Source organism: Tachypleus tridentatus, chromosome 2 (assembly GCF_004210375.1).
Source record: "Tachypleus tridentatus isolate NWPU-2018 chromosome 2, ASM421037v1, whole genome shotgun sequence".
NCBI lineage: Eukaryota > Metazoa > Arthropoda > Merostomata > Xiphosura > Limulidae > Tachypleus > Tachypleus tridentatus.
The window spans coordinates 128,102,534-128,126,988 of NC_134826.1; the positions used below are offsets into that span (position 1 = coordinate 128,102,534).

Here is a 24,455-nt window from a genome sequence, read left to right on the forward strand (position 1 = left end):
GTCATTTATAGTGAGATATTACAATAGTAAATTTGATCCACTGTAACTTTTAGATCCTTATTAATGATGTTGTTTTATTTAAAAAACACGTGACAGAAGCTCATTGTTTGATTTGAGTATTTTTGACATGAATATTTTATATTCCATTCTTTGTAGGACCAATATCGATGGGTCTATGAAGTCGCTTGTGGTTTCGGACGTTTTAAGACACCTTCTGATTAAATCCATGAATACATTAATAAGAGAAAAAGAGAGAGAATTTTATTCACTTTAAATTTGGAGATTTTATTTACGTTCTTTAGCAGGTTATAAATATAGTTTTTATGAAGTTATTTACATCAAGAGTGATTCTCCAGTGGATACTACAAGGTAATTAAAATATTTAAAAACAATTTGAAATGATTCACGATTCGTTGATTTAATAATTAAATATATATTTACTCTTTTTGTTTGTTAAAGTTCTATAACAGTTTTTTTGTGGTATTTGACTTCTTTATAACATGTTACTGTAGGTAAATCAGTTAGAGGTTGTGAAATATTTTATAGAGACTTTAGTTTCTATAATGTCAACGCCAGCACTAGAAATTATTTGTATCAGATGACTGAAACTGATTGAAACCGGTGGACGGTATTTCAAAACAAATGTTAATATTTACTTGTTAAATCTGTAAGCATTGATGTTTGTTAAGACTTTACTTAACGTAAAATCCTACTTATCTTGCTGTCTATCTACAATATCTTTTTCTGTTTACCTATAATGCTACTAGCTCTCTGCCTGTCAACCCACACTCTAATGCTGCTAGCTCTCTGATTGTCAACCCACACTATAATGCTACTAGCTCTCTGCCTGTCAACCCACACTATAATGCTACTAGCTCTCTGCCTGTCAACCCACACTCTAATGCTGCTAGCTCTCTGCTTGTCAACCCACACTATAATGCTACTAGCTCTCTGCCTGTCAACCCACACTGTAATGCTGCTAGCTCTCTGCCTGTCAACCCACACTATAATGCTACTAGCTCTCTGCCTGTCAACCCACACTGTAATGCTACTAGCTCTCTGCCTGTCAACCCACACTGTAATGCTACTAGCTCTCTGCCTGTCAACCCACACTGTAATGCTACTAGCTCTCTGCCTGTCAACCCACACTGTAATGCTACTAGCTCTCTGCCTGTCAACCCACACTGTAATGCTACTAGCTCTCTGCCTGTCAACCCATGCTGTAATGCTACTAGCTCTCTGCTTGTCAACCCATGCTATAATGCTACTAGCTCTCTGCTTGTCAACCCATGCTATAATGCTACTAGCTCTCTGCCTGTCAACCCACACTGTAATGCTGCTAGCTCTCTGCCTGTCAACCCACACTATAATGCTACTAGCTCTCTGCCTGTCAACCCACACTGTAATGCTGCTACTAGCTCTCTGCCTGTCAACCCATGCTATAATGCTACTAGCTCTCTGCTGCTGTCAACCCATGCTATAATGCTACTAGCTCTCTGCCTGTCAACCCATACTATAATGCTACTAGCTCTCTGCTTGTCAACCCACACTATAATGCTACTAGCTCTCTGCTTGTCAACCCACACTGTAATGCTACTAGCTCTCTGCTTGTCAACCCATGCTATAATGCTACTAGCTCTCTGCTTGTCAACCCATGCTATAATGCTACTAGCTCTCTGCTTGTCAACCCATACTTCTATGTACTTATTGTCTCTCTCCGTCTCTCTGTTTGTGTATCTATTGATTTTCTCTGTCTATTAGCAATCTGTCTCTGCATGTGTTGACTCTCTCTGTCTATTCACCTATCTTTCAGTTTGTCTCTATATCTACTGGCTTTCCATGTTTGTTTGCCTATCTATCCTTTTATCTGTCTGTGAACGTCTATCTACGTATTTATTTACATTCCTATTCATCAAACGTCTGCCATTTTTCATAATGAACTATGATTATTAAAGTATTAAGTAGAACATGCGCAGTTATTATCTTTGACGATGTTTTGGAATGATTGTTTAAACTTTAAACTCTTGACAAACGTAAAAGAATTTCATTGTTTGATGTTTTAGTATCTCATTTTCCACTATAAAAACAAGTGCCATCAAAAATTAGATGTCTTTTTTAAGTTAAGTGTTTACTCAGAACGACTGTAACTCCCTTATTTTTTCATTTTAAAACGAAAAAAATGTTAGTGAAGTACAATGTTGTTCTTAGTGTTAAAACAAAACCTTGTTTGTAATAAAGATATTTAACTTAACTTGCACTCTATTTCTTCAATTGTTTCCCTTTGATAACGCGTAATGCATTGCTCGTTTCGGTATAACCATCTGCCAGATAGCTAAAAATTACCATGTGTCAACCAATAACGACGACGTAGAAGATAAAATTGTAAAGTAGAGATGTTCAGATTTTGAAACGTTATTTAAAAGTACCAAGAATAAACGTCTGTAACCTTAGCTTGAACGTTCATAAAAAATCAAATTATTTCAAAGTTCACTTACGCAAATGAAATAAATATAGAGAAAAATACGAAAACATAAAGATTTATTTTGTCATTATGACGTTTAATGATCAGGTGACCAATGTGTGCACTGCAACCATACACACGTTTTAGTTTAAAACAAATCAATAGTAATTATAAGGCTTTTTAGATACATCAAACTTCGTGCAGTTTGATAAATGAGCCATTTCGCTTCTAACATGTACTTCGAAGCTAAGACAACACTTGGTTTAGTTTTTTGCAAAGCTTCAAGGAAAATTTATGTTTAATCTGATTTTTTCATTTGCATATAAGAAGATTTCTATATGCAAAAACGGCTCGTTTGGGTTGAGAAAATATAAATTTTTCAACAAGTGGGTTTCTCGACATCACTGAGAGAAGATTTCTGTTTTGGTTGTAACTGGATCATTAATTAAACAGCAAAATTATGCTCGAAATATATCTTGTATACGCATACGTAAACAACATCCCAATAGCATTGAACTAATTTCTGCTTATAGTACTTTTTTCTGTGACATTTTTCGCGGAAATTACTTTATTGCGTGATTGGATTGTATGTTGGGGCACGAACGATGTATTACAATGTCGCGACACTGTCGTATCCATACTGGTCTTTAATTATTTTAGCGAATGGCGATAATTAAAATGTATACATGATATCACGAGGAACTACCATGGAAGAAAAGTATTGTAAACATTCCTTGCATAAATGCACTCTGTTTATACAGTGGATGCTTAGTGTCTGACCTTGGAATGAGCAAGCAATATCTGAAGTTGAGTAACGAACGGCTTAACTTCATAAACCGAAGCTAGAGCTCCCGAAGGGTTACATTGGGCGACAAAAAATTTGCTACTGGAGAAAACTTAAGGAAATCAGAGTAATTTGATGGCGCTAATTAAAAAAAATTAGTTAAATTTTGTTTGTAACCTCTAGATTTTTATTTATTTCAGTATCTCAATTTTTTCGACATTGTGTGAAGTACCACGCAATCAATTCAGTAAATAGACTTATGCTGTGAAATACGTATACCAGTAAGTTGAGTGAAAACTGTGGTGGAACACCATGTATCCAAACATAATTTTGATATTGTTTGTTGTTACATAGATAATGCAATGGCCCTAAAGTTAATCGTTTTTGTTAAGGAACTGTAACAGCCTTTTCCGACCAAATATATTTGTACATTTAAGATCGGAAATTTAGCATTTCCAAGTTGAGAATTTTCCTTGCGCTTAGTTTTCCATTTAGAAATAAAGGAATATGGATCAATATAGGGTACTGGAATCACCCAGAAAGAGACCTACAACAAGTTGTACTTGTATAAGTGAGAATCTGTTAGCACAAAGTCAGTGACAAAAGCAGTCCATGTGTTCTACGAAACGGTACGTAACATAATCAATAACGATCTTCATCTGTAAAAGTCACATGTACGCAAGTTACTCTTATGACATATCTCAAACAGCTAAAAAATAAAATGGGTATTTGTACTATTCTATATGGAGATGCAAAGACATATTAGTAAAGTTGCTGGATGCAACGCTTGTGAATTTCTGTGCAGTTCACTCTTGAAACGGGTGCTGGGAAACTGTCGTCTTTATATGCTAGGCGGATTATTGAAAGCAAAGAGGATAAGTGGTATGATTTTAACAAAACAAACTTACGATAGAGGCTTTTACTATGGAAACTACGCTATAGGATTATTTTTAATGTTCACGGTCGTCAAATAGTGTGTGACTGAATCTTGGTAAATGGACTATGATGAAGTGGTGAGGCTTCAACATCGTTTTATGAAAACGTATTCAACGCATTCACAAAAAACTGGGAAGCAACGAGAGAGTTCAGAGTGAAAAAACAGTAATGAAATCATTATTAATACGAAACTTTCTATGAACAATTTGTAGATGCTGAACCTCTCTCGTCATGCAAAACCATATCAGCATTGTAATAATACGTCAGAAATATCTGAATCGCATGGAGATCTTTGTTAGAATAGATCTGAAATTAATCAATTCTGTGTTATTACATCTTATAGACACGACAATAGATACGCGCACTTTTGATAGTTTTGAACATTTGAATGAAATGCATTTTTAAAAATGAACATATTTTAATTTCTCCTGTTTTTATCCCATCACATTTTCACAGTTGATACGAACCTATTAAGTATCAGTATTGTTCTTTTTGCTAACAAGCTTTCGTACTTATTCCTTCTAAAAAAAGAAGAGAAAATTTTACTTGCAAGTTGACCTTTCATAAATACGAGTTCATGAAAAAATCTTTCAGTGTACAAAAACTTAGGCCGAGTGTACTATGAAGATGTTGTCCTAGAGAAAGGATCAGGTTAGTTCCACAGATCGGTACATACGCTTGGAAGACTTGTAGGTTCGTTCGCTCTCTCTCTCATAATTATTTGGGTATTTATGTTTATATATCAAGGAGGGTGAGGTTTCGTCGGTCTCTTCCTTCTTCCTTTATATTTGTTTCTGCATCTTTCAAGTGTATTTGCACATTGTACACGAGGGCCAGAGTAGCCCGCACTTACTCAGGCCTCTATCAGGGCAATGTCCATGCACTATCTACACATACACTTGTAAATAAATTATTTCTCTTTATAGTTCCATAATTATTTGCACTTTCATTAGGTAGGTATTAACTATAAAACATTCACATAAAACACTTTCAATGTTTATTAATTAACCCATAAACTAATGTGAAGTCTAGTTTATAGCTGGCCTTTTTCTTTTATTTTGAAAATATATGTACCACGCTAGTACAGCGGTAAGTCAACAGATTTACAACGCTAAAATCAGGGGCTCGATTCTCCTCGGTGGACTCAGCAGATAGCCTGATGTGGCTTTGCTATAAGAAAAAACACACACAACAACAACAACAGATGAAAATATATATTTACTGGGGAAAGGTGTTTAGGACTATCCTTATCATGTATACAGTATCTGTCTAATTCGCTTACTGTTCATTTTTTCTCCAATTTTTATCAAAAAAATTTATTGTACTATGTAGTAGTCTATCTGTTATTGTTTCTATGTGTGCGTATTTATGCATGAATTGAGATGATGTTATTCTGGGTACTTTATAAGCTGTTGTGAGTAGTGTATTTTGTATTGTTTGTAGTAGAATTTTGCTTACATTTATCCATGCAAAGACTGCATAGTCAAAGACGGGTCTAATATATGTTTTATATGTTTTTACGATGTTATCTGCTGTTGCTCCATTATTTTTACCAGTTAGACTCCTAGCATAGTTTGTTTTTCGACAAATTTTTGTTTTTTAAGATTATTTGTGTGGTTTACCCATGTTAGCTTTGAGTCAAATGTTAGTCCTAAAAATTTTGCAGATGTAACAGTCTGAAGAGAGTGCTCCATTCATATAGATCTGAGGTTGTGTTTTTCTATGTTTAGTTAACTTTGTGAATACTACTAGTTGTGTTTGAGTTGTGTTTATCTTGATTCTCTATTTTTGACAATATTCATTTATTCTATTTAATTGTGGTTGTATGTTTGTGGCTGCTATTGCTGGTGTTGGTGCACTTTTCCAGACCGCCACATCATCAGCGAACTGTGAGGAAAATCCATTATTTGAATCTTTCAGGGGCATATTGTTCACGTACATGACGAATAGGATAAGGCTAACCATCCCTCCTTGAGAGACATCAGCTTCTGGAATAAAACACCCTGAGAAGGTCTCTTCAACATTGACTTTACATATTCTGTTTTCCAGAAAGTTTGATAGCCAGCGAATAATTCCCCGCGGTAGTCACATTTCTTGCATTCAGAACCGGCGACCGTTATGCCATACAGTGTTGAAAGCCTTCTCAATATCGAGAAAGCAAGCGACAGTGCATTCTCGTTTATTAAAACTATCAACAATTGCTTCTGTTAATCTCAGTAAATAGTCTGTAGTTTGTCTGAATTTTCTGAGTCCATTTTGTTCTTCTGGTAATTTTGATGTTGTCTCCAGGAATGTGGAGAGTCTGTTATTGATTATTCTCTCAAGAATACTGCCTACACAGCTGGTCAGGCTGATTGGTCGGTAGATATTTGAGGTATTGGCTGGCTTTCCTTCTTTATGGAACATTAATACATCTACATGCTTCCAAGAAACCGGAATATAACCAGAGAATAACGATAAATTGAAATTTGCTGTAAGATGCTCAAATAATTTCGGAGTGCCTTTTTTAAGAAGGACGACTTGTATACCGTTTTCTCCTGGAGATTTAGATTTAGTATTTCTTATTGTTTCTATGAGTTGAGTTCTTGTACGGAAATTGTGTTTGTTAGCATTGTGCTTCTGTATTCGTTTGTGTTATTTATTTGACAGTTATTTAAGTTGACTAGAAAGAGTGGTTCAAACTGTTCAATGTTATTCGTTATAAAGTTCTTTACTTTGTTATAAAAGTATGTGTTCATGTATGGGTCGTTGTATGTTTTAAACGTGTTTTGAAGTTATTGTTTGAATGCTTCGACTTTTTCTTTATTTATATGTGTTGTGGTATTATTGTGTTTAAGTGGTGGGTATTTCCTTGTTGCTGTGCCTCCATTTGTGAGTCTTCTTAGATGTATCAAAAATTGTTCGCCCACAGTGGTACAGTGATATGTCTGCGGACTTACACACTAAAAACCGGATTTCGATACCTGTGGTGGGCAGAGCACAGATAGCTTTGTGTAGCTTTCTGATTAATTCAAAACAAACAAACCAAAATTGTTTTGGATCTGTTTTTCATTTAGTTGGTAGAGACTTGTGGGTTAAATGATTGGTTTGTTTGTTTTGAATTTCGCGCAAAGCTACTCGAGAGCTATCTGCGCTAGTCGTCCCTAATTTTGCAGTGTAAGACTAGAGGAAAGGCAGCTGGTCATCACCACCCACCGCCAACTTTTGGGCTACTCTTTTACCAACGAATACTGAGATTGACCGTAATATTATAACGCCCCCACAACTGAAAGGGCGAGCATGTTTGGTGTGACAGGGATTCGAACCCGCGACTCTCGGATTACGAGTCGAGAGCCTTAACCAGCTGGCCATGCTGGACCCCACCTATTAATGAAACGTTGTCTTTTGTTCACAGAACACAAGGAGTAATAATGAGGACGTTATTTGTTCGTACATCTATGTTCAGCTTATATGGTTTGGTGTTAACATTTTAAATCATATAAAGACATTAGTATCAATGTAGTTAAATTTCACGGAACGGTAATTCGCGTGAGTGAAAACCTACAACAGGAAAACCGATAAGATAAGTATTTCATTTAATTTGTTTTAAAATTAATTGTGACAAATACACACACCGACATGCTGTAAAGGCATGCTTTAACTTAAACATGAAAGTTGGATGTGCTTTAAAATATATAGTTCATGATGTTAGAAAACAAGCAGGTTCAAGAAGTCTTCATAGAAGTGAATAAAAACTTTATAACCCGAGCACTTTCGAAAGGTGGAGCTTTGTTATTCACGGTTATGGGATTTTATTATTTTCTATTAAAATATATAGTCGTATTTGAATTTTTTAAATTAAAATAACAAAAAAACAAAACAATTAGAGTATGTGAATTACATACGTTAATTTCCTGTCGACTAAAATACTTTGTAAAAATGGAATATAAAATCATCAAAAGCTATTTTTTCATTAAAAACTTTAATTTTTTTTTAATTTCGCGCAAAGATACTCGAGGGCTATCTGTACAAGCGTCCCTAATTTAGCAGTGTAAGACTAGAGGAAGGGCAATTAGTCATCATCACCCACCGCCATCTCTTGGGCTACTCTTTTTACTAACGAATTGTGGGATTGACCGTAACATTATAACGCCCCCACGGCTGAAAGGAGCGAGCATGTTTTGGTGCGATCGGAATTCGAACCCCCAACCCTCTGATTGCGAGTCGAGTGCCTTAACACGCCTGACCATGCCGGGCCCAAAAAATCTTCACCACTGTACACGTTTTGCTGGCTCACTGATAATCTAAAACCCGAATTATTAAATTTTTAATTAAAGAAATGTTTTAATGCATAAAAGAGTAAGACCAAACATATTCGTGAGTCCACCCGTTGTTTGAGATGTTACAAACAGACAAAAAAGTAAGGTGTGTGTATTTTCTTATAGCAAAGCCACATCAGGCTATCTGCTGAGCCCACCGAGGGGAATCGAACCCCTGATTTTACCGTTGTAAATCCGTAGACTTACCGCTGTACTAACGGGGGACAACAAAGTAAGTGTTCCATCACAAAACGGTAAGCTACAGCTGAAACACCAGAAGCCTCAAAAACAAAACTTTATTGCATATGATTTCCTTGTTGTTTTTTTTTTTTATATCTTAGCAACCAATGGCATATCCTGGTTGCTGGTCGATCCATAGACAAATCAGACCAAAACAGAGAGGGTGAGTTACATGCAAGCACATGTTAAATAAACAATAAGAGTGCAAGGAACTGTTTCAGTCAGCGACTGTCATGATAATTACTTTATACCTCATTTCCGGTTTCAAGCTGAACTGGCTAATAAAAAATTCTGAGAAGTCACACAGCTGCCTAGCCTACACCATACAAATTCGCCCCTTCAAGCCTACTATTTAAATCGGAAGCTTTTTTTTATTTCTAATCATTCTTTTTCGTAAAATATCCTGGTTAATAACTAAAGACTAAAAAGCAAAGTATCATCTTTACAACAGAACTCATGCTAATTATGAAAAGCAAAACTGATAATCTTATTTAATAGACGCTGAACCAATTTACAAAACTTTGTAAAGATTATAAATGACATACCGCTCATAAACATAACACGAGTGTTGATTATAGCAAATTTTGATTTGTTAGTTTTAAGTTTTTTCTATACTGTGTTCTTTTCTTAATATTTTGTTCTGCGCACTGAAAGGTCAATATCTAGTTTTGTAACAATTCAAACTACCAAATTCTCCCCACCCTACAAACAAAGACAATCTTTACTCTTATCTGACGAGTCTACGATAACCACTAACCAGGAGTAATTTCCAACTTTATCATGGCCAGGATCGAACGCGGGACATTTAGAACATCAAGACAATGCTCTGATAACTGTGTTTTGGGTAAGCACACGAAACTATGCAACGGATATTTGTGTTACCTTTTCGTTTTTAACCTGATAGACTAGTTTGTTTTTGTTTGTTTTGAATTTCGCACTGCACGAGAGATATTTGCGTTAGCCGTCCCTAATTTAGCAGTGTAAAATTAGAGGGGAGGCAGCTAGGCATCACCAACCACCGCCAACTCTTGGGATACTCTTTCATTAACGAATAATGATATTAACCGTCACATTATAACGCCCCCACGGCTGAAAGGACGAGCATATTTGGTGCGACCGGGATTCGAACCCGCGACCCTCGGATTACGAATCGAATGCCTTAACACGCTTGGCCATGCGGGGCCTTTTAGTTAAAGAGGGACACATGCTGTTCATCATAAGATAATTTTTAACAATTGAAACCATGACAAGAAATAAAAAATTATGCGATTGTTAATTTTCACTAAATTCAATCTAATAAAGCTTCAATGAAACAAATTCATTTTATTGTACATAAAATCTCATATTTTTGCTTTGGTCATGATAATTATATACTCTTGTTCTCTGTCTAACTTCATTTTGGTTATCTTCTTCTCTCTTCCTCTGAGTTTGTTGTCATAATTGTCTTCTCTTTTCTTCTTTCAAACATGGTTGTAATAATCTTTTACTTATATTTTCTGTGTACCTTGGTTGTAATAATTTTCCACTTATGTTTTCTGTGTTCCTTGGTTGTAATAATTTTCCACTTATGTTTTCTGTGTTCCTTGGTTGTAATAATTTTCTACTTATGTTTTCTGTGAACCTTGGTTCTAATAATCTTCTACTTATGTTTTCTGTGTACCTTGGCTCTAATAATCTTTTACTTTTGTTTTATGTGTACCTTGGTTGTAATAATCTTCTTCTGTTAAAGTTGCTTAATTTTATTAAGATAATTATCTAATATTGCATTGTAATAAATTAATATGCCGATACTTTTGTATTTTGTGATAATTGTTCATATTGTCATTTTTAGGACGATTCTAATTATACAAATCAGTAAATCACATGAAAAATGCAGTCAATATAAAGTCGCAGTGGAACAGCATGTATCACAACTGCAATTTGTTATTGTTTCACATCTTGTAAGTATTCTTATCCCACCAAGAATTAATTGCTTTGGGGAGCCTCTTAGTGACTCAGGGGTATGTCTGTGGACTCACAACGCTAAAATCCGGGTTTCAATGCCCGTGGTGGGCAGAGCACAGATAGCTAGTGTGTAGATTTGTGTTTAATTCAAAACAACAACAGCTTTGGAGTAGGGTACGTAAACGACCTTTCTGATTTAAAATATTTATAATACACTCATATTATAAAATTGTGCTCAGATAAATGATTGAGAATTTCTAAAACAGTGCTATTACTCCTACTTAATTGTAACAGAATGTAATGGAATTTAAATAAAGCTGAAGTACCAATACTATCCAGAGAGAGACATGCAACAAGTTGTATTCCAGATGTGGTAAGCAAGTATAGTAACAGATAAAACTCTATAAACGTCAAGGTCAGTCATCAATGTGTTAAAGGAAATACTATGCCACATAATTAAAAAAAAAACTTCATCTGGAAAAGCGACAAAAGTTACATGTACACAAGTTGCTTCCACGACGTGTCTGTTTAACCATTATGCATCTCAGGCATCTGGGGAAAGAAACGAGTACACATGTTGTTCTATGCAAAACAGAATCTGTCAAGATTCCATACACAGTAACGAGGGGCTTTTGTGTGTTCAGACTGTTGAGTCTGGAAAGCCGTTGTTCTCATATAGTAGAAAGATTCTGGAAGGTATTAAAGGGTAGAATGTGTGCCTTATGACAGTGCTTTTGAAATAGAAACTATGCTGCAGAACTATTGTTAATATACGCAACTGTTAAGATAAAACATAAACAGACATGGCAAAGTGGGCTGTAATGATGTGGTGGAGCTCAAAAATATTTTTGTTACAATGTACTTAACATCTGTATAATTTGAATGAGAGTTTGTTATTGCTTTTTTCTTTAACTTCACACTTATTTGTTTTCATCTTGTGTGAAATTATTGCCTATATTTTAATTTTCACTTTGTTTAAGGTAATCGTTTTATATTGCCCAATTATATGAAACTACTGTCTGATGCTTTTGTTTAGGGTTACAGTTTAAAGTGATGTCAAAATAAGTCTGATAATAAATCTAATAAATAACTTGTGACGATAAAGAAAGCTGGATAAAAGAATCTAATAAATATGATATAGCTTCAGAAGAAATCTAATAATAAATCTAAGGAGTGAGATATAACGTTAAAGTAAGCTTCATAATATATTTAATAAACGTGATGTAACAGAAAAATATGCTACATAATAAATCTAATAACTTGAATAATAGAGGCTGTTTACACCAATGATTCTTTAGTTATATGTTGTCTGTCCTAATTTATTCCATTTAGTAAAGATAATTGTCTTCTACTATTGGTTAAGATAACTCATTTTTATTGTTCTGTGTTTTACTCATAATAATCGACTGTTCTGATTCTCTGTTTAACTTGAGTTTAACAGTCTGTTACTTTTATTCTGTGTTTAATTAAGTCGTAACAACCTTATAATTGCCTCTGAACTACTGGGGGCTGTTCTTTGAATTTTCTTTTTGAATTTAATGATAAGAATCCAGTTTGGATGCAGCTTGAATGGGTAATTATTGGCTATACGTCCAATATTGTACTTTCTTGAGCTTGATTATAGAAATTGTTTCAGGGTTTTATTTGTTTTTATTAAATTCTTACACTAATATTTATTGATGGGTAAAACAAACACAATCCATTTGCTTTTGTTTTTTCCTCATTGTTCATTTACAAAATACTTATATGCTCACATTTATCATTAAGATATCTTAAGGCATTCAGTGCTCTTTTCTTATGACTTTATAAAACAACAGACACAAATTTTACTCATTTAAAAAAATTAAAATTTGGCTGTGGAAACTTATAACCACTTATATTTTAGAAATCAAAAATTATTTTCACAGGAAATATTTTTTATAATATTAATGATATTATATTTTTTGCAATTAAGAAATAACAAAGACCTAGATAATGGATGAAATTGCTGTAGAACTATTGTGTTTTAGAGTGATACCGTTTTCTATTTTCAGATCTGTTTGGTGTTCTAAGGACATTGAGTTGGACATAAAACGAACCTCTAATAAATTATTAAATAGACTTGGGTGATTAAGATGGAGGTGGCTACTTTTTGGGTAATTAATTAGATGGGAAGTTAAAGGTAATCAAGATGAAGATGGCTATTTTCTGGATTAATTAAGGAGATTGGTAATTTGAAGTAATTAAGATGGAGGTGGCTGTGCTGAATTAAAAGAAGCTATACCAAAGTTTTTGACTTATTGACTGTTAGTACCAATACCGATGTTCACTTTTTGTGGATAAAACGGTATATTAATTAACATATGCTTGTTTTTGTTTGTATACCTTTACACGTATGGTTTTATTGCAAAAATACATTATTAGTTATATAAGCGTTGTCCTCTGCAAGAGATGGAAACTAAGAATTTAGCGTTGTAATTGCAAAGACGTACCGCTAACATAACAGGGGACTTTTTTTTTGTAAGCGTATTTAATACGCATTTCTTTATAAAACTTTCGCAGTTTAAAGTAAGATTCATGGTTGTCATTTGTATACGTTATAATGTTACCCGAGAGAAAACATTTGGCTTAATAACTCTCTGAAAAAGATTTTCCCGGAGTCTCTGTAAGTTAGTTTTGTTATTTGATACAACTAAACTTTCATTTACACTGGTTTGTTTGTTTGTTTATTTATTTAATTTCGTGCGAAGCAACTCGAGGATTATCTGCGCTAGTGGGATTGACAGTAAAATTATAACTCCCCTAGGGCTGAAAGGATGAGCATGTTTGGTGTGACTGGGATTCAAACTCGCGACCCTCGGATTACGAGTCGAACGCCTTAACCCACCTGGCCATGCCGGGCCAACATACACTAGATAAAATTTGAATTTCTTTCGATAATGAAATTTATAGAATACACAATAAAAGTTCTGGTATTGTTAACTGGAACGGTGCCTTTTGCAAAACATAAGCTAAATGAATAATCAAAGACCCTTTAAACTTCAGTTATTGCTATCCTTAATTTAGAATTGTTGGTTAATAGGATGACACAGTTAAATAACGAAGAGAAAGCTGTTTTTTGTATATTTATAATATATTCCATTATATAAACTCTTCGCTTTTACACATTTTTTTATTTAAAGATAAAACTCTAACTGAAATTTTAGAAGATAATGTGAAGCATATTTGAAAGAATTCTCATTAACTGTGAAACTTATTACTACATGAAGCGTTTAAACTGTGGCTAATTAATCTTCGATCTAAGAACTGAAAACGTATAAGCTGCAAACAACATGGCTAATCTTGTACTTTAAAACTTAATTTTTTACGTGCTATACCGAATACGCAAATTGTGGCTAATCTGGTTTCTAGAAACAGTGTCCAAGCAATGATAATCAAAACCACATGCTATTTTACTACTGAATTTCATAGTTACTAATATTTCACAATTTTATATTAAACACATTTGTAGTTTAAAATTTAATCGACATAAAACTAAACACGTCGTTCGTCAAACTATTCAGCAACTTTGAACTTTTTTTTTCCATGACTACTTCTGTCACTTTTTCTAGTACGTTCTGTCCTAAAGACTTGGAGCAGTGATTAAAAAAATAAATGTTTGTTGAACTTTTTTGTGTTTCTTTCAAACTGTATGTGCGTATACGTTCTATTCTCACGAATAACACGCACCTCTTAACAACACAATCAATACTCATAACAAACACTCAGCTTTGAGCGAACTTTCAACAATGTACGCGTGTGAGGAATAAAGAAAAAAATAGAAACAAACAAAAAAAACAACTCATAAAGCATGAGCTATTGTCACTGTTTCCACCTGCCTTCACAGGCTGTGACTGGTTTGTCAAAGTCTAGATATTCCCAGGTGTTCTGTACTCATACTTGTAAATTCACACAATAATAAAAACAACCACACTTATTTGTTTATCTCTTTCTCCACCTTTGTTTATGAGGGGATTTCTGCACCATGAGGTATGGTAGGTGACATTTTCCCATAACCTCTACTTATGATGGAGTTATTTCATGTTAATCTTCGAGCTTACTCGAAACAAATCAGAAACAAGTTACTCATAATTCGCTCTAGCCAATAGCACTTAAGCAGTTTTCTAAGGTAAAATCAAATACTCAAGGGACCAATGAACGTTTTACTAAATAGACTAATAACTTTCCTGATAAATAAAATCAATAACAGCACAAATATTAGATTTCCTGGTACCAGAATGTCACCAACCTGTCGGCAGTCTAATATTATTTTTATAAAACATATTTCTTGAAAATAATTTCAATTTTACCTTATATATTCACTCAGACCTGACTTCTTTTTTCTCCCACTATTAAGCCAAGAATAAAACTATTTGACAACCTTCCTGTCTTTTATGCCGACGCAAGAAATGGTATAATGCGTTCTCTTATATAATTATGTTGCCCAGTATGTTGACATTAGATGGTTTTAATGCATTGCCTTATACGTATACAATATAAGCGGTATGATTTCTTTTATTCTGATACTAGAAGTGACATAATGCATTGTTTTCTACGTCAAAAATAGTAATATCAGAACGTAACTACCACTAGTGCCACAACACGTTGTGTTATACGAACACATCGAGTCCTACGTAGTCTTGTATGCTGACAACAGAAGTGATACCATATATTGCCTTGTGTATCAACCGTCAATAGGAGTTGCACGTTATATGCATTAAGCACCAAAAGCAGCTTAAGGTATTGTCTTGTATGTCGACACTTGAAGCGGGTATAATACATTATCTTACATTTCAGCACCAGAACTGGTATAATATAAAGTGTTTTCATGAACGTAGAGAGTGTTTGTTTTATAGCAAAGCCACATTAAGGTATCTACTGTGTCCACCGAAGGGTATGGAGCCCTTGGTTTTAACATTGTAAATCCGTAGACTTATCGCTATCTCACCAGGGGGACGAATGTCTGGTGAATAAGAGACATGTTATACTTTCATAGTGTACATATAGTTTTTGATATCTTTAATTGCTTCAAGACGTTCTATAGAACACTAACATATGCATTTCTTCATTATCTTATAATGATACTAACTCACCAATAAAATTCTAAGTAAAGCGTAGTTTGATAAAACTTTATATTTTTAAAAGACGTCAAATGACTATCTTGTTTGCAAATATTAAATGGCAAATATCCTTCTATGTAAAAGAAGAAGCTAGAATATTTAGGTTATTAAAAATGCCATCATCATCATTATGCTTTTCACTATTTAAATTATCAATGAATAAATATATTATCGCTTTATTTAAATTAAATGGTGTTAAACAGCATAGTAATACAGTAATAAACAATAAGCACCTAAGCGAACAGTCAAATACACTAAACACGTTATGCTATTTATTTTTAATTTTGCCTGCTGGTCGTTGGTTTGGCTAAAACTGCCTCGCCAGCTGCCGTTCGAGCAACCACGTATTGCCCGATTGAGATATTTGTCTCGACAACTTTGTGAAGTCCAACATAAAACAGGCCCGACATGGCCTGGTGGGTTAAGGCGTTCGACTCGTAATCTGAGGGTCGCGGGTTCGAATCCCGGTCGCACCAAACATGCTCACCCTTTCATCAGTGGGGGCGTTATAATGTGACGGTCCATCTAACTATTCGTTAGTAAAAGAGTAGTCCAAGAATTGGCGGTGGGTGGTGATGACTAGCTGCCTTCCCTCTGGTATTACACTGCTAAATTAGGGACGGCTAGCGCAGATAGCCCTCGAGTAGCTTTGCGCGAAATTCAAAAACAGACAAACAAACATAAAACACACTTGAAGCAATGTTTACATGACGACGTTCGACCTGCAATTTGACGTTGGTGTGTAAATTTAGCTCTATTTCAAGGTGGCCCTGCAATAATAGATTATTTTACTTTTGCGTCAACAAACATTTACAAAAGTTATTAGTAACCCTAAATAGCATGTAAAATGTTGAGAACATTGTTACATAGTACAACCAAATACAACTTCTTAAGAGCTCAGTTATAACTTAAAAGTCAGTAATTATTTTGGTTTGAAATTATAGTTACTCATGCTTAGTTATAATTTACAAGCCAGCGATGTTTTTAATTCAGAATTAAAGTCCTTCGAGTTTAATTTTAACTTAAAAGTAAATAATGATTTTTATTTGGAATTAGTTCTCCGAGTTTACTTGTGACGAATAAGCCAGTAATATCTTTAACTGAGAATGAAAATATCGATAATAATAAGCATATGATAATTGTGGCATATGATAGTTGTGGCTACTTAAAAAGTTTCTCGAGGTATTTATTTCATTTTGGTTGTTTATACTGTTGCATATTAATCTCGTACTTGTAAGTCATGTGATGTAACTTTAATCAACAACACTGTGTTATTTCTCTTTAATATAATACGTTGTGAAATTTAAGTTATACTATTAATGTTATGATGTGTCAAGTGAACAAACCATTCTTAATTACTTGGCGCATATCCCATGATGTCTCTGTTGAACATGGTCTCGTGCCCATGACTTTAAAGCAAGATTACAGACATACATATTATTAACTATTGTGGCAAAGATATGACAAGTCAAATTTGTCATGATAAGGTTTAAGTAACAAGAGACGTTGACTGTTATAATAGACCGGTCTATAAATTAGTGTTTGTTAGCCATTGGTTTAGCAAACAACCAAATGCTAACAAACACTAATTGCGATGTTGATACATCAGCATAAAAGTTAATACAGCAAAGACGGCGTCAGTACGCTATCATACCAATTCATCATCCTTACTGACAAAACACAGTCACATTAATATACTAATATAAGTGCCAGAATATCACCACGCTAGGATATTTCAATTAGTGTCAGTACAGCAATATACTGGTGCTCTTCTGCCATTGTGAACACAATATCATGAATTACAGCTTAAATGTTTAAGCTTATGGCTAACAAACAATTTATATGTATTACCATTTATTCTAGGAGCGGTTTGTTATATTTATATGTGTCTATACAATTATTGTTACCACTGAATGCTATTTATAATCTTTTTTTAAGTACGAGTTTGGGATCAGAGACCTGGTTAATGACCAGCATTAATATACTTATGTATCTAAAAATACATGTCTGTCTGTTATTTGTTTAGTTATTTTTATATATTTTTATACATAATACATGGTGTAATGCACTTTTAGTTAAAATAGGGTCTTATCACTGCTGTCTTGTCTTATCACTATCTTGTCTTCTATCAATATATATATATTGATTTAGAATATTCGCATTAACGAATATTAACAATTAACACACTTTTACTAGTGTCAGATGGTGTTTTTTACACTGTACTTGTGGCATATGTTTTAACAAAATTATCTTATAAACAACAACATTATGCTTGTGTAATGAGTTGCTTCATTATGTGCCCAGTGTTGTTGGTTTAAACTGTTATTTGACAGTTATATTATATAGGTGAAACAGGACAGTACATCTGATTTTGGCTAGCTGTTCTGATAGAAATATGCTCTTAGTGGACTATGTGTACACGTATACTGACTTTTGCTACTTTGCTCATTCCTATGTGTTAGTACTCACTAGCCACAGTTTAATTTTTTTGTATAAATATACGTAGTAGATATCTTAGGAACGCTGATAGAGAGCTTGTTCTGCTGCCATTTTACCTGAATTAAATATTGCTAAGTATTTACATTCTTAAGAATAATTAGTTAGGATTATATCAGCGAAATGTTATAACGTGATTCTTGAATAGTGGTTAATGTTGGTAAGTAGCAGTTAATTCAAAATATCTTTACATATCTGTTTTAGGGAGCAATTTTTGGACACACAAAATATTTATCTAAGAACAATATTTCATCTGGCAGATCAGCAATAAGTGTACGACTTAAAACGCTAAAATCCACGGTTTTTTTCGATGTGGTGGACAAAACTTAAACAACCCAATGTGGGTTTGCGCCATATTTATCAAAGAACTATCGAATAAAACTGCTCCTTTATCACATAAACACATTCTGCCACCTGGTGAGATCGACGAAGGGAATATATTTCCTTCTAACCCTTATTTTATACAGTGAATAACATCAGTAACAAAACTACATAAATCGAAAATATTTTCATAAAATAAAACGAAACTGTGAATTTTTTTCATCAATTTAACTTACTTCACAACATTCCCACGCGCTTGTAAGATATGAACAATTTTGACGCATACACAACACCCGAGTGCAAACTAACAACACTCACCCATTGAGCGTGACACTCACGCGTCTGAGCCTTTTCTCACGCTCACACGTGTCAGTTGAAAACTCATGTTTTGGTCAAGTTAAAAGTTTTTCTATAACGCATTGTGTTTAATTGGCCGGCTGGATCCGGGTCAACTCCGGCATCATACGATTATACAATTTTGCTTCATTGTTCATTAAAATTTTACTTTTTTATATAAGACTCGCTCAAAGATATTCATAAAAGTTGGCATCCATGTTAGCGTATAACAATGTATTACCAGTATTCTACAGTGTATTAGCATGTTCTGAGCGTTTTGTAATACATACAAATTTTCTTTAATGTGCGTATAAACATGCTCTACCAACGTTTTAGGGTGTTAGTTGATTCTAATAATTTTGTAACACATGCATATCGTTTTAGTGTATAAACATACATTGCTATGATCCTATAGTATATTGGCAGGTTCTGAAAGTTCTGTGACACGTACACATCACCTTAGTGTATAAGTATGTATAACTTCCATTATGCAGTGCTTTAGCACATCTGGGTGGCCCTTGTTACACCGTTAGCTCTTATTGGTTCCATGTCACGAAGTTTATTTCACTAGCACAAAAGCTAAATTTGCAAAAATCAATAAGTTCAGCTAATGACACGTCGTACATAGTAATTCCTCAAAGTTTCCATGTTTCCCATTGGTAGCCATGGGAACTTAGGGACCATGTGATTAATGAACCGTTCTAAATGGCGTCCAGTAGACGGTCCTAGTTGTTAGGGGATGTTCTTTGTGTAGTTTATAGAAACACGAAACATTTCTTCTTTAATTTTTCTTTTCATTAAAACATTTTTTGATGTGTGATAGCTCACTAAACAATCGAAACGTTCTGTTTGTTCAGGATGTTCTTGCTGACGTCCGATATACCAGCTTAAGTTTCCGACGAAACGTAAACCTACGAAGCGTGCCCGAAAACTTCTTGTAGGCAAAGAAAAAAGAAAAAAAAGCATGGAGTATCCCAATACTTATAAGTGGACCCATTACATAATACTAATGTGGACCACCACTTTCTCTTTGATGTTTCTGACATGTATGGGAGCTGACATAAAAGCAGGTAAAGTTTTAACTTTTTGTTCTTTTGTGTACACGTATTGTAAAAATAACTGATATATGACAAACACTTCTTTAACTGCTAGTTGTTTTGTTAAAATAAATCGTTTTTAGTTATTTTAAGCCAACCAACATATATAAAATGTAGTCGAATTTCAAGAAATTATTTCTTTGTGCTAAGGGTCGCATTCATACAGACTATTGAACTACAGACATTAAACTTCTCGTTGCGGGTGCTGAAACATAAATAATACGATAACTCTATTGAAAACTGGTAGAAAACTAACTCAAAAGAGAACTTTTCGATGAATTAATCAGAAACTGAAGGCTTGAGTAAATCATGTTGTTTAGCAAGTTGTTGACAATGAATAAAAACATATTTTAAACAACCTTTGAGTTCTGTAAGTACAATAACTAGTGAGAAAGTGCTAATTCTTTTATTCTACAATTTCTAACATTTTTTTCTTACTTTATTGCCTCTTCAGTTTGTTTGTTTGGAATAATGCGCAAAGCTACACGAGGGTTATCTGCGCTAGTCGTCCCTAATTTAGCAGTGTAAGACTAGAGGAAAAGCAGCTAGTCATCACCACCCACCGCCAACTCTTGGGCAACTCTTTTACCAACGAATAGTGTGACTTACCGTCACGCTATAACGCTTCCACGGCTGAAAGGGCGAGCATGTTTGGTGCGACGGGGATTCGAACCTGCGTCCCTCAGATTATAAATCGAGTGATTTAACCAAATGGCTATGTCGGGCCTTGTTTGTTCTGTATCTTTATTGAACAATCATGTAAAAACCAACAAACTCATAAACGATTAACAAACTTGTGTTAAGGTAACACAAACACTTTTATAATCTAGAAACTACGTTTCAGAAATTCAACTTTACCTGATGAACAATGTTTGTAAAGAAGGTGCTTTATTTTGGATTATCTGCTTCTTTTATTTCAATATTTATTCCTATTGTTTTACAGAAATTACTGACTTTTTTTTTTAAATGTTTATTAGAGTTTATAACCAATGGAAACAATATTACTAGAAAACGAAATATGTGGGAAATTGGATTTATAATTAAAGTATTTCAAATTTAAGTAAACTTTTAATTTTCATGGAATACGTCGTAAAGGACTATCGAGCATTTTTGTTTTATTTCGTACAATTATTATAAAATACCTAATTTCTAATTCGAATATCTTCAGTTAACTTATGAATTGTTAAGTGCTCTTCAGGTCTTTGATTACATTGCACAACATAGTTTTTGCTTGTTGAACACTGTTGGGTGTTCCTTATAGATTTCTGGCTGCTGATCACGAAAATCACATCCAAATTTGCCCATCACATACCGTTTAATCGAAATATTCAGTTTTGTCACGTTTTTTCTTATATTTGTGTCCAAAAATTTTCGTTTCTGTAAGAGACCTATGAACAATATTTTGTGCAGTCTGGGCAACATGTCACTCAAAATTCATTTCCTTCACTCACACTTGGACTTCTTCCCCGCAAATCTGAGTGCTGTCAGTGACGAACACGGTGAAAGGTTTCACCAGGACATTGCTACAATGGAAAAACGATATCAGGGCAACTGGAATCGGTCAATGCCTACTGACTACTGTTGAAAACTGCAACGTGATGCACCGGACATTGAATACAAACAAAAATCAGGAGCTAAACACTTTTAATTATGTTGAACTTAATAGCGTATTAGAAACATAAACACAATTAAATACGTTATTGTCGGTAAACAGTTAACTGTCTATTTCTCAGAGTTCCTACATGATGAAGCAAAACCAAAACTATATTTGTGCATACCCACCAGGTATCAATCAGCAAAAACTTTTCAAAAAACTGTTGTGCAGTGTTATAAGTAAATGCTTAATTTGTATATCTCTGCAAGAAGACCGATGGAAAACAACGCATTTTAGAAGGTAATATATTGTGCAGGGTGTAAAGTTACTTAATGTTTTAGGTGCTTAATCTTTGTTTTATTATATTTAATTTTTTGTAACGAATAATTTGAAATTTTCCCGTCTTTAAATGTAAATAAATAATTAATTTATGTAATTCTTAGCTCTATAGGTTGATCAACAAAAAGCAGCGTATCTTAGAAGTAGTTTCGTATACAAGATAAAAAGTTGCTGACAATAGTCTCTGGTAATGTCTGCGGACTTGCAACACTAGATTTGTTTGTTTTTGAATTTCGCACAAAGCTACTCGAAGGCTATCTGTGCTAGCCGTCCCTAATTTAGCAGTGTAAGACTAGAGGGAAGGCAGCTAGTCATCACCACCCACCGCCAACTCTTGGGCTACCCTTTTTACTAACAAATAGTGGGATTGATCGTCACATTATAACGCCCCCACGGCTGAAAGGGCGAGCATGGTTGGCGCGACGGGGATGCGAACCCGCGACCCTCAGATTACGAGTCACACGCCTTATCGCGCTTGGCCATGCCGGACCAGCAACACTAGAGCCCGGGTTCCTCTACTAGTGATGGACAGAATACAGGGAGCCCGCAGTATAGATTTGTGCTTAATAACAAACGAACAATAATAAAATATATCGAGAGAAAGTGTAACAAAGGTTTAATAGTATGTAAAACTTGTTATAGAGCATTGTGTGTAGCTATTATCATCCTTCATATTTATACAGATGTTTTCTCTATTTTAAGATTTATTTTTTATTAGATTAAGCTACAAAATGTGTTTTTATTTTCGTTCAAGTTGAACGAATGTAAGTTGAAATCATTTCATAAATGTCAAAGTAATTGATTCAATAACACGTGCGTGATCACAAAAATACTATCGATAGAAATACTGCCTCAAGAAAATCCGAAAAAAACACATTGAACTTCGCAACATGCACTTGACATTGCGATTAAAACTTTATCATCAGGCTTAGTAAATTGGTTTAGGTTAGTAATCTGGGTTGGTAACTAGGTTTTAACATTGATCGTAAGAAACTTTCAGTAGAATTTGAAGCACGTCATTTTACAAAGTAAACGAGAACGACTGAACGTGCCAAACACTTCTGCAAGCCCCGTAGCAACTGTTGAATTGGTCGATAAACATGCAAAACGTAATTTATTTATAAATAAATAAAAACGTTTTCGTAGAGTCTAACGAAGCGAAAACATTTTCCTCAACCTTTTCATCAGCGTCAAAGCTTGTTATTACAGAATATCTTCTCGTTTAGTTTTCTCAAAGTTAAAATGCATCCAATTGCGAACAAAATTTTGAATCTAGTTTGTTCAATAAAAGAAATTTCTCAAAGTGTTTATTAAAAAAAGTTACTTACTCAAAACCAAAAACTACAATGATTTTAGGAATACAGTCTAGCTTTTAAGATCCTCGGTTGTGCATTTGAATTTCATGTAAATGTTACTTGAGTCAACAACTATGAAGATGATCAACAGTTATTTGTAAAAACTTGTCTGAGTTGATGCAGTAGTACGTTGACGCAGTTGTGAACCATGCCTCTACGATCGATATATTTAGCTCCTGTACATTTGTTTTACGGATAATTTTTACCATTGAACAGAATTTGGCCTGTCCAGGCTGTTAAGGCACTCTATTAGAAATCTAAAGTCAGCGATCTTGCCCTTTCAGTCGTAGGGGCGTTATTATATGCGGTCGATCCCACTATTTGTTGGTAAAGAGTAAATCAAAGGTTAGCGGTAAATGATGTTGACTCGTTGCCTTCCCTCTAATTTATCACTTCAAAATTAGGGACAGCTAACGCAGGTAGCCTTGGAAGCTTTTCGCGAAATTTAAAATAAGCAAACAAACCATTCTACAAAGCAATACAACAAAATTCAAAACAAGCAAACAAACCATTCCACAACATAATGCAGCTACCGACCTTTTTGAAGATAAATATCCAACCAACAGGATTGTTAAACAATGTACAGTAAAATGATGCAAAATCTCGAAGGAGGTAAACTTTAATGTTCCACGTGAAAGAAGATAAACACGTATACAACAGCTTCGAAACTATATCCAGTTCAATTTGGAGCAACCCTTAACTCATTAAGTAAAGACTATAATTATTGAATAGAATCATACGACTATAAAAAACATTGAAATGAAGATGGACATCTTCTGGTACTGTTATAGGAAGATAATAAATAATAACTTAAAACTGACGAAACATCCAAATCCAAGTGTTCACAAGCTCTCTTACATACACCCTTGTGCAAATTAATAGAAACAAATGGTCATTTTACAATATTTTCAGTATGGCGGCCAGTGTAGGCTCGCTGGACCCGCTGATTTCCTTTAATAGTTATTTTTTCACACAGACGGCGTCATTAGCTGTGTTTTGCATGTACGATCGATCTATTTTTGGGATATATGACGAAATTTTGAGGAATATTACGTTATTCAAAATTGCGTTAGAAGAGCAAGGAGACCAGTCAAAAAACAACTTCTTACCAACTCA

The 24,455-nt window shown here is 34.3% G+C and overlaps 2 protein-coding genes across 12 annotated transcripts in view; both read left to right on the forward strand.

The window, feature by feature from the left end:
• The window catches only part of LOC143245077 (receptor-type tyrosine-protein phosphatase kappa-like), a 49,802-nt gene extending 47,551 nt beyond the window's left edge, over positions 1 to 2,251 (forward strand). For all 10 annotated transcript variants that reach the window (XM_076490908.1, XM_076490909.1, XM_076490911.1 and 7 more), the window contains one exon: positions 157 to 2,251. In XM_076490908.1, coding sequence (XP_076347023.1) covers positions 157 to 222 — 66 coding nt within the window. In that variant the 3' untranslated portion in view covers positions 223 to 2,251. The remainder of the gene's footprint in view (positions 1 to 156) is intronic.
• The window catches only part of LOC143245075 (uncharacterized), a 93,968-nt gene continuing 69,752 nt past the window's right edge, over positions 240 to 24,455 (forward strand). The window contains exons 1-3 of one of the 2 annotated variants that reach the window (XM_076490898.1): positions 240 to 369; positions 12,697 to 12,824; positions 19,812 to 20,024. In XM_076490898.1, coding sequence (XP_076347013.1) covers positions 19,919 to 20,024 — 106 coding nt within the window. In that variant the 5' untranslated portion in view covers positions 240 to 369; positions 12,697 to 12,824; positions 19,812 to 19,918. Of the gene's footprint in view, positions 370 to 12,696; positions 12,825 to 19,630; positions 20,025 to 24,455 lie in introns of those variants that run through there. The other variant, XM_076490899.1, reaches the window with a different exon arrangement.